At 42.8% G+C, this 11718-nt stretch overlaps 1 protein-coding gene across 1 annotated transcript; it reads left to right on the forward strand.

The window, feature by feature from the left end:
• Positions 1 to 3344: 3344 nt before the first annotated feature.
• Positions 3345 to 10477, forward strand: LOC117971839 (splicing factor 3B subunit 4-like). Its single transcript, XM_059007542.1, has 6 exons — positions 3345 to 3479; positions 5318 to 5446; positions 6366 to 6908; positions 7723 to 7914; positions 8884 to 9048; positions 10082 to 10477. The coding sequence occupies exons 1-6, from the start codon at positions 3446 to 3448 to the stop codon at positions 10252 to 10254; spliced, it is 1236 nt and encodes a 411-aa protein (XP_058863525.1). The 5' UTR covers positions 3345 to 3445; the 3' UTR covers positions 10255 to 10477.
• Positions 10478 to 11718: the final 1241 nt, after the last annotated feature.

The raw sequence follows: 11718 nt of genomic DNA on the forward strand, positions 1-11718 counted from the left end.
CAATGGCTGGGATATATTACTGGAACAAACCGATCCCATACATTGTGATTATTTTCACAGTGTTTTTTCTTGTTACAGTTACTCCATAAATGCATGACAGTTAAAAAAACAAAAATTAAAACAGATATTGGGACGAAAAAAAAAAGATTTTTAATATTTTTTTATTGTAAACACGATACAAGATGCAAACATTTAATTAAAAAAAAAATAAGAAAAACAAGTAGAAATAAGTGTTCTTAAATGTTTTTTTTAAAAGAATACAATTGTATATATTACAAAAACAAACAAGCAAAAACACACACACACACTAACAAACACGGTACGTAATTCGTGACTCGCTAACGGCGGTTATTATTTGAATCTTTCTTTACATCTCGGTCCTCGGTAAGCTGTTGCAGACGGGACACGGGAAGTTGGACAGCCCCTCGATGTCTCTGAACGCCTCGTCCACTATCCGGAGCGCACAGCGGCGGCAGAAGCTGTGACCGCACGCCAGCCTCCGGACCTTCCCGAGCAGGGGCCCCTCGCAGGCCGGGCAGGGGACCAGCAGACTCGGCTCGCCGGAGCCGCTCTTAGCGTTGTGCTCCAAACCGACTCCATTTTTAAAACAGATCTCCTCCCGAGCGGGTCTGTACATGTGAAACACACACACACACACAATTTACAGATGTGACAAACCGGGAATTACATAAATATTAAATAATTACTAAAAATGATATTACTAATTACTAAATTCAACATCTTAATTCCATGACAATGTCGTAGTATTATTATTATTATTATTATTATTATTATTATTATTATTATTATTATTATTATTATTATTATTATTATTATTATTATTATTATTATTATTATTATTATTAGCAGCAGTGTGGAGTAGTGGTTAGGGCTCTGGACTCTTGACAGGAGGGTCGTGGGTTCAATCCCAGGTGGGGGGGACACTGCTGCTGTACCCTTGAGCAAGGTACTTTACCTAGATTGCTCCAGTAAAAACCCAACTGTATAAATGGGGAATTGTATGTAAAAATAATGTGATATCTTGTAAGAATTGTAAGTCGCCCTGGATAAGGACGTCTGCTATGAAATAAATTAATAATAATAATAATAATAATAATCTTGTATTATATTTTCGCTGTTTTTGAAAGAATGGGTGAAATAAATTCGCTTGTGTATTGTCTCCCCCCATCTACAGTATTAATTAATACAGTAACAAAGCCGTACAGCTAATCAAACTCCTCCCTTAATTTCCCAGCCACAGGACAAATGGTCTATGAAATGGCATTTTTCTCTGCACCCGATTCCCAAAAGCGGGACATTATGAACTATGGAAGTTGGTTTAATCCTAAGAGAACGGCCGTGCGTTTTTTGGGGTAACACGGAATTGTTCGTGTTGTCGATACGTGCACGCGATGCGAGCGCCCCTCTGTGGACGACGTCATATTTTAAAACATGCATCACAGCTCGGAGGCGCAAAACAACAGAACCTGCTTACTGAATATGACGTGGATTCGATACGTCATCATCGTCATCGTCATCATCATCGTCATCATCATGATAATAATAATAGCGATAGACACGTTCATTTAAGCAAACGCGGCCTATGGTATTATTATTATTATTATTATTATTATTATTATTATTATTTTTATTATTATTATTATTATTATTATTATTATTTATTTCTTAGCAGGCGCCCTTATCCAGGGCGACTTATAATTGTTACACGATATCACATTATTTTTACATACAATTACATTATTATTATTATTATTATTATTATTATTATTATTATTATTATTACACATTATTTTTAGTTCCATGCAAGGTGAATCCACTTAGATAGTTTATCAAACCTCCATCCTTTCTGATAATCTCATCAATAAAATCGTTTAATATGGGTTATATTCGGTGTGAAAATACAATGGGTGCGTTCGTAAAACAACAGGCCGAACCAAATGTATTATTATTATTATTACTATTATTATTATTATTATTATTATTATAGTTAGGAACCAACTCCCCAGTAATGTTGTTGAAGCTGACACCCTGGGATCCTTCAAGAAGCTGCTTGATGAGATTCTGGGATCAATAAGCTACTAACAACCAAACGAGCAAGATGGGCTGAATGGGGCCTCCTCTCGTTTGGAAACTTTCTTATGTTCTTATGTTCTTATTACTGAGTCATTTAAGACGCTTTTATCCAAAGCGACTTGCAGAGACTAGGGGGGTGAACTCTGCATCATCATCAACTGCTGCTGCTGCTGCAGAGTCGCTTCCAACAGGAGCTCGTTTGTTTTACGTCTTGTTTGTCACAGATATATCTTAAAATATAATAAATGTAACGCACCTTTCTGTGGCATTGGCCGATGCAGAGGTTCTTTTACAGGCGATTGTCAACGCGGATAGGATCCTCCTACAAAACTGGTTGAGTGAGTTGTTTTTTCCGCAGACATGACGGCTGTGGGGAGAGTCGGCGCTGGGGTTGCGCGCTTCATCAAACACACCACGGCACATTTTTGGGGTGGGGAGGACGAGAACAATCTATTAAAATGAAAATTAATCGAAATATTAAAGCTTTTAAAACAAAACAAAACAAAGCTCGTTTGATTTATACACAATAATGAAAAAAAGCTTATAAAAAGAAATGATTCAGAAACACAGGACGAGGGTTTGGTTCCTCTTCGATACCACACAACATCAAACCGACGATACAAAATAAAACGACCCGGGCAAGCGGCAATTGTGACGTCATAAGAGACATGTCAATTAATGTAACCCGGCGGCGATGCGTCAACAAGAATTTCATTCTAGAAAAAAAACATTATTGAATTAATTATTTATACAAAATCCATTACCGGTAATGCATCCTTCTACCGCATAGCCGAAACACAGTAATCAAATAATAATAGACGCGTCCACTCAAAAACAGAAAATCTAACGTTACTGTTTTAAACATTTATAATCTAACAAAACAATTAATAATAATAATAATAATAATAATAATAATAATAATAATAATAATAATAATAATAATAAATACATAAAAAAACGTTTCAGACAGACAATATTCTTGCACGCAAATAATATGTTTATTTATCTATGTGTTTATTTTTTGACCTTACCATCGACTGTATTATTACAATTACGACTCCCAAATTAACAGCAGGTGTCGGCGTTTACGGGTGGTGTTGCCATCCTGAAATTGTTGTCGGGGAAAAAAAAAAAAAGTATGTTATTTTCTCAAAAATAATAATATGATCCGATCCAACGAGATGGAGTTTCATCCGGCGCCGGCGTGCGACTGCAGCCGTGTTCGCATTGCTGTAAGAAGTCACCCGGCCCTGCAGGTGGCGCTGTGCTCAGAGGCAGAAGGGTTTGGCGGGCGTGGCGATTTGTGGAGCGTTTCCTGCGGACGCCGCTGTGGCAGCACGCAGCTTTCAAAATGGCAGCGGGACCGATCTCGGAGCGAAACCAAGGTAACGATTTTAATAAACTAAACGAATGAAATGAACACCGGCGACCGGGGGAAGGAAACGAGGCAAACATTAAGCAGGGCGGCGAAGGAAACGTTTTTATTTGGAAGAAAGCGTAATTTTAGCACACAGAGGACGGTCGCCGTGTTGTTGGGTTGACGATAAGCTTTGTCGTGATGGTTTTGTTATATAGTCACTTTATTTTAGGGATTAGCCTGCTGTTCTCGTGTCTTATCCGAAAAAGAAAGTGCCTAAATCGAAACCAAAACACCCAGAAACCTTTTTAAATAAGTTTAACACGTCCCGATAACAGTACTAGGATACGAGGGGTCGTATTGGGAAGTGTTGGCTTAGCTAGTATTTGCATGGTGTCGAGAGGTTTTGGTTGAACTGAACTACAATAATAAGCCATTTTTCACATTTAAAGCGGTTTTCACAATAGAAGGGTTGTTTGAAAGGACATGTGATTTTATTGTTGGCTTAACGAGAGAACCCTCGTTTTTGTGAAAGTATTGAAGCGCTCAGCTTGGTATTTGTAAAGTCGGTTGCCGTTTGTTTTTAGCACGTTATATTAAAAGCCACGTTGAGAGTTTGTTCACATTAAGCGTTTAAAGATGTCACCTTTTATAAAGGAAGTCAAAAACGTGTGTGTTTATAAAGGACTCCCGTTTGTATAGGGGGGAACAAAATGGGGAGAGAATAAACTGTAGTAAATAAATAAATAAAAAGCGCTTATGAGTGTTTTTATTATTTAAAATGATCAGGAGTTTGAGCATGGTTAGAAACTCACACTAGCCCTGCTGCTGCTGCTGCACCCAGTCCTGGGGTTCAGAGCTCCCCTCAATGAAGTCTGTTATTATTAATATTGAAATGATCAGGGGCCAGGAGTTTGAGCAGGGTTAGAAACTCACACTAGCCCTGCTGCTGCTGCTGCTGCACCCAGTCCTGGGGTTCAGAGCTCCCCTCAATGAAGTCTAGTATTATTAATATTGAAATGATCAGGAGCCAGGAGTTTGAGCAGGGTTAGAAACTCACACTAGCCCTGCTGCTGCTGCTGCTGCTGCACCCAGTCCTGGGGTTCAGAGCTCCCCTCAATGAAGTCTATTATTATTATTATTGAAATGATCAGGAGCCAGGAGTTTGAGCAGGGTTACAAACTCACACTAGCCCTGCTGCTGCACCCAGTCCTGGGGTTCAGAGCTCCCCTCAATGAAGTCTGTTATTATTAATATTGAAATGATCAGGAGCCAGGAGTTTGAGCAGGGTTACAAACTCACACTAGCCCTGCTGCTGCTGCACCCAGTCCTGGGGTTCAGAGCTCCCCTCAATGAAGTCTAGTATTATTATTATTATTATTATTATTATTATTATTATTATTATTATTATTATTATTATTATTATTAATATTGAAATGATCAGGAGCCAGGAGTTTGAGCAGGGTTAGAAACTCACACTAGCCCTGCCTCTGCACCCAGTCCTGGGGTTCGGAGCTCCCCTCAATGAAGTCTAGTATTATTATTATTAATATTGAAATGATCAGGAGCCAGGAGTTTGAGCAGGGTTAGAAACTCACACTAGCCCTGCTGCTGCTGCACCCAGTCCTGGGGTTCAGAGCTCCCCTTGTTCAGGTGTATTATTGAAATGATCAGGCAGGTTTGCTCAGGGTCACACACACAGCGAGCCAGTGGCTGAGCCGGGATTTGAACCTGTAACCTCCTGGTTTCAAGCCCCTTTCTTTAACCACTAAACCCTTATGCTCGCAGTATGTGTTAAGTCTGATGCTGGCTGGCTGGCCTGTGGATTAGTTTACACTAATTACTGTTTTTATTTGATCTGTTCAGATGCCACGGTGTACGTGGGAGGTCTGGATGAGAAAGTGTCCGAGCCGTTGCTATGGGAACTGTTCCTACAGGCAGGCCCGGTGGTCAACACGCACATGCCCAAAGACAGAGTGACCGGGCAGCATCAAGGTAAGCCTGCTTCAGCGGGGCTCAGCAAAGCTGACCGGACGAACGTTTAATACTTCATATTGTATTCTAGTAGTGTTATTATTATACATAGCATCCTAGTTCATATTGTATTCTAGTAGTGTTATTATTATACATAGCATCCTAGTTCATATTGTATTCTAGTAGTGTTATTATTATACAGAGCATCCTAGTTCATATTGTATTCTAGTAGTGTTATTATTATACATAGCATCCTAGTTCATATTGTATTCTAGTAGTGTTATTATTATACATAGCATCCTAGTTCATATTGTATTCTAGCAGTGTTATTATTATACATAGCATCCTAGTTCATATTGGATTCTAGTAGTGTTATTGTTATACACAGCATCCTAGTTCATATTGTATTCTAGTAGTGTTATTATTATACATAGCATCCTAGTTCAGATTGTATTCTAGTAGTGTTATTATTATACATAGCATCCTAGTTCAGATTGTATTCTAGTAGTGTTGTTATTATACATAGCATCCTGGTTCATATTGTATTCTAGTAGTGTTATTATTATACATAGCATCCTAGTTCATATTGTATTCTAGTAGTGTTATTATTATACATAGCATCCTAGTTCATATTGTATTCTAGTAGTGTTATTATTATACATAGCATCCTAGTTCATATTGTATTCTAGTAGTGTTATTATTATACACAGCATCCTAGTTCATATTGTATTCTAGTAGTGTTATTATTATACATAGCATCCTAGTTCATATTGTATTCTAGTAGTGTTATTATTATACATAGCATCCTAGTTCATATTGTATTCTAGTAGTGTTATTATTATACATAGCATCCTAGTTCATATTGTATTCTAGTAGTGTTGTTATTATTATACAGAGCATCCTGGTTCATGTTGTATTTGTTATTATTCTCGTCTCCCAGGTTACGGCTTCGTGGAGTTCCTCAGCGAGGAGGACGCTGACTACGCCATCAAAATCATGAACATGATCAAGCTGTACGGGAAGCCCATCCGCGTCAACAAGGCGTCGGCCCACAACAAGAACCTGGATGTGGGGGCCAACATCTTCATCGGCAACCTGGACCCCGAGATCGACGAGAAGCTGCTCTACGACACCTTCAGCGCTTTCGGGGTCATCCTCCAGACCCCCAAGATCATGCGGGACCCCGACACGGGCAACTCGAAAGGGTACGCCTTCATCAACTACGCCAGCTTCGACGCCTCCGACGCGGCCATCGAGGCCATGAACGGGCAGTACCTGTGTAACCGGCCCATCACCGTGTCCTACGCTTTCAAGAAGGACTCCAAGGGGGAGCGGCACGGCTCCGCAGCGGAGAGGCTGCTGGCCGCCCAGAACCCTCTCTCCCAGGCCGACCGGCCTCACCAGCTGTTCGCCGACGCCCCCCCTTCCCTCTCCGCCCCCTCGCCCGTCATCACCGCCATGGGGCCCGGCATGCCGCCTCCAGGTTAGTCCCCTGTCCCGTCCCCGCCTGCTTTTTTAATCCTTGTTGGGGAGGGGTTTGGTAATGCAGGCGGCTTAGAGATTTTAACTAGTTGCAAGCACAGGGATGGGAATGAGACTCCTATTGCACAGCAGTGTGATCCAGTCCAGGTTTTACTGCTACCAGCTTGATCAGCCCCCAGTGTGTCTAGCTAACAAGCTGAGGTGTGTCTGATTATTAAACTCACAGTGAAACCAGGACTGGATCACACTGCTGTGCAGCGGGAGTCTGATTCCCATCCCTGAAACACGTTAACACATATAAAACAAATGAGATATATAATAAATATTATATCTAACTATTTACATTTATTACAAATATCAATGTCTTTCTGTCTCATCTCTGTCTTTCGTATGTCTGTCTCTCTCTTTCTCTGTCTCTCACTGTGTGTCTCTCTATCTCTGTCTTTCTCTCTCTGCCTGGCTCGCTCTCTCTGTCTCTCTCTTTCTCTGTCTCTCACTGTGTGTCTCTCTCTCTGTCTCTCACTGTGTGTCTCTCTCTCTGGCTCTCTTTCTCTGTCTGGCTCTCTCTCTTTCTCTGTCTGTCTCTTTCTCTCTCTTTCTCTGTCTGTCTGGCTCTCTCTCTGTCTCTCTTGCTCTCTGACTCCCTCACTCTCTCTGTCTCTGGTTTTATTACACTTTCTGCTTTAGTCCATTAAGTGAATCTAAACAACAGAAAGAACACATGCAGTCCACTGAGCCGCTTTGAGCTGTGTGACATCATCGTCTGTGAGGGGGCGGAGCTTTAACCCATGACGTGCCGTTGTCCTCGTTCACAGGCATGCCCCCTCCCGGCGCGTTCCCTCCCCCGGGCCCCCCTCCCGGCTCCATGCCCCCCGGGATGATGCCCGGGATGCACCCTCATTCGATGCCCCCCTCTTCTGGAGTCCAGGGACCCCCGACAGGAGGAGGACCAGGCTCGGGACCCCCCCCTGGACCGCCCCCCTTCCCCCACGGAGCCATGCACCCAGGTCAGAGAGCTCCACCTGTTCTGTTAGCACGCGTGTGCAATCAAACTGTTACAGATAGAGACGAATACAAAAAAAACAGATTATATATGCATGTGTATTTAAATACAGCACAGTGTAACAATGCACAGTGAAAGCATAGTAAGGCTTGGCTAAAACGTTTGCATCACTATAGAATGAACTTACCTAGCTTCATAGAGTCCAATGAAAGCTGCTGAATAATGTTCCCTTGTTAACATATTGAATTCCACACCCTCTATATAGAATGAACTCCCTCAGCTTCATAGAGTCCAGTGAAAGCTGCTGAATAATGTTCCCTTGTTAACATATTGAATTCCACACCCTCTATATAGAATGAACTCCCTCAGCTTCATAGAGTCCAATGGAAGCTGCTGAATAATGTTCCCTTGTTAACATATTGAATTCCACCCCCTCTATATAGAATGAACTCCCTCAGCTTCATAGAGTCCAATGAAAGCTGCTGAATAATGTTCCCTTGTTAACATATTGAATTCCACCCCCTCTATATAGAATGAACTCCCTCAGCTTCATAGAGTCCAATGAAAGCTGCTGAATAATGTTCCCTTGTTAACATATTGAATAGTTTTCCATATACTTGACATTAAAAAATGTGACATTTCAAAATCTAACATGAAATACTGTACTGCTGTGAAGACTTCCTTCTAGTAGACTTTTTTTTTTTGCAATATCATTTTGTAGTTTCTTTGATTGCATGATGTTAAATAAAATATCTAAATTATGTTCAAAAAAATAAAATAATAATAATAATAATAATAATAATAATAATAATGGGCTCAGTCCTAAAATTCTGACTCAAAACTTTTGGCTGTGGTAAACGCGTGGTGGGTTCTTAAATTTTGTATTTATTTTTTTTTAAATGCAGCCGTGGTCCAGATGCTGCGGGTGAAGGGACCGTGAATGACTGAACCTCTTTTCTCTCCTGATTTTAAGGAATGCCTCAGATGCAGATGCACCCCCCTGGCCCCCCAGGAATGGTGCCCCCTCCCCCTGGATCCGGAGGCCAGGCTCAGCACCACCCCCACCCGCCGGGCATGCACCCCCCCGGACCCCCACACATGGGCATGCACCCCCGAGGGCCCTTCGGACCACACATGGGTAAGTGGCACCCCCTCTCTGATGTGAATTCGGTTGGGTCAACTCGGATCCTGGAGGAGGGGGGCCGCGGTGTCTCCTGGCTTTCGTTCCACCCCCCTCCCACCCCCGGAGCTCTCAGTTACTTAACTGGTCAAATTATTTGATTCATTGGGACAAATTTAACCACTTCTCTCCAGACCTTAATGTATCATAAGTAGTAGCGCACTTTGATTAAACTGTGTTTTTGAAGTCAACTGTTTAAAGGAAAAAATATATATATATTAAACCTGTCCAATTGAACAAATAGAGATCAATAATGTAATCGAGAGCTAGGGTTGGAATGAAAACCAGGAGACCCCCCCGTGCATCCCTGGAGGACTGGAGTTCCTTTTTAAAATCCATTCCCTTTGTCCCTGTTTCATCAAATCCAACGCATCGTCAGTGATCAGAATTGAGATTTGCAGTATTGTGTTAAAATTAGCTTCTCGCAGTGGCAGCAAGTTTCAGTTGTTAGGCAACAGAATTGAACAATCGCAGCAATACTGTCTCTAAAACAGGGTTTCCCAACCCCCGGTCCAGGGGGAGCCCCTGTTTCTGCTGGTTTTCATTGCAACTGAGCTCTCAAATTAACCAGACCCTTCATTTAATAATAATTTGCTAAATTAGACCTTTTTTTTTCAGTTCTCAGCTCTTTGCGATTTCAAGTCAGCTGTAACCTTTTTCAGGAGCTGAAAAAAAAACATGAAAAAGGTTCTAATTAAGCAAATGATCATTTCAATTAAGGATCTAGCTAGTTCGTAATTTGAGAGCTTGGTTGGAATGAAAACCAGCAGGGGGGGGGGGGGTCCCCAGGACCGGGGGGGTCTCCAGGACCGGGGTTTGAGGTAACCGCTGCTGTGAAACATCAATACCTCCCAATCCTTGCAGAGTAGGCTTCTTGTGTCTTCATATTCATGACTGCTGTGCTATTTCAGTTGCACCAGGTCTTTCCTGTCATGCCTTCATCACACATGCAGGTTTTGATTAACCCTTTTGTTTCCCTCCCCCTCTACAGGTCACCCAGGCCCGATGCAACACCCAGGGATGAGAGGCCCCCCACCTCCCATGCCCCCCCCAGGCTACGGGGGCCCTCGGCCCCCTCACTTCGGCTACCAGAGAGGACCGCCCATGCCCCCCCGACCCAACAACCGGCCCCCGGGCCCCCCAAGAGGACCCCCGCCCCAGTGAACCCCGGACTGTCGCCCCCTCAACCCGATCTTTTTAATGATTCGTCTGCTTTTCTGTTCATCCCTCCTTTTCTTTTGTTTTACTCGGCCGCGGCTGGGAGGGATTCGCGGATTGTTTGTAGGAATGCGGCTTTTTTTTCTTGTACAGACCAAGCGAGCGCACGTACATTATGGGATGGATGGATGTGTGTGTTGTCAAGGAATAAAACTTTTAATACAGTGTAGACTTGGATGAGTCTCTGAGTTTGTGGGTTGTGGTTTGGGGGGGGGGGGGGGGGTCGTCCCTGCATTGTAATGCTCTGTGTGGGGGGGGGTCCCTGCATTGTAATGCTCTGATGGGGGTGGTGAGGGGGGGGGGGGGGGGGGGGGTCCCTACTTTGTGTTGCTTTCAACACCGCAGGATTCTTGCTGAGATTTTTCCTAGTTTTTTTAATTTATTTGTTTTGTTCAGATTTGGTATAAGTTCCAGCAGACGAGGTCGACGACGTTTTAAAAAAACACCTTTTTTTTTTTTTCATGTCTCGCCTTGTCACCGTTTAGTTCAACTTTAATTTTTGTTGAAGAAATTTATAAGTATCATTTTTGTGAACCTGCATGCCTTTTTTATTTTTTATTTGTGCTTCTTTTGATCTGGCTTCCATTGAGAGAGTTGTGGCAGGTGGGTACCCCTCCCATCTCCTGCACACAACAACCCTGATTTCAGACGTGTCTGATTTATTAAACTCCTAGTGAAACCAGGACTGGATCACACTGCTGTGCAGCGGGAGTCTCTTTCCCATCCCTGTAGATCAGGGGTGGGCAATTCCGGTCCTGGAGGGCCGGTGTCCCTCCTGGCTTTTGTTCCAACTGTGTTCTAAATTACTTAATTAGACCAATAATTGTTCCAATTAAGTAATTTAGGGCAAAGTTGGAACAAAAGCCAGGAGGGACACCGGCCCTCCAGGACCGGAATTGCCCACCCCTGCTGTAGATAGACAGTCGTTGGTTGAAGGAGGTTTTTAGCTGATTTTTATAGAGAAGACAGCGACAGGATGTTGGTCCTAATAATGTTCAGGCAGTGTTGTTTCCGATGGCGATTAATTTTTTCTCTCTCTACGAAAATTGTTTTTTTTTTTTTCTTTAAGGTACACAAGAGGTTTAAACGATTAACAAATCACACTGCCCTGCCTGTCAAAATCCTTCGCACCTCTAAAGCTCCAGGGCGACATTTTCAACCTGACTTTGAAAAAGATAACACCAGCCGCCTTTTTAAAAAAAACAGGGTGTCCAATCCATCTGCTAGAAAAGCCTCGGCCGTGTTCTTCAGGGCACACACCGCGTTGGCGCTGAACGCTGTTCACCGAGCAGGCTAGGGGTGTTAATCTATGCAGAGAGAGTCACGCTGCTGCAGAGGGGTGATAATTGGAACACAGCGGTGTGTGTTGCGTCGACACCTAGAGACTGCCGCGGGTTCATCTGAGCTAAT

The sequence above is a fragment of the Acipenser ruthenus genome, chromosome 35 (genome assembly GCF_902713425.1).
Source record: "Acipenser ruthenus chromosome 35, fAciRut3.2 maternal haplotype, whole genome shotgun sequence".
Lineage (NCBI taxonomy): Eukaryota > Metazoa > Chordata > Actinopteri > Acipenseriformes > Acipenseridae > Acipenser > Acipenser ruthenus.

What these genes read in the sequence shown, in the direction of transcription:
- LOC117971839 (XM_059007542.1), top strand. Translation starts at nt 3,446, where the DNA reads ATGGCAGCGGGACCGATCTCGGAGCGAAACCAAG. An exon ending in GATCTCGGAGCGAAACCAAG is followed by an intron (nt 3,480 to 5,317) that starts GTAACGATTTTA and finishes TGATCTGTTCAG; the next exon opens with ATGCCACGGTGTACGTGGGA. An exon ending in GCCCTTCGGACCACACATGG is followed by an intron (nt 9,049 to 10,081) that starts GTAAGTGGCACC and finishes CCCCCTCTACAG; the next exon opens with GTCACCCAGGCCCGATGCAA.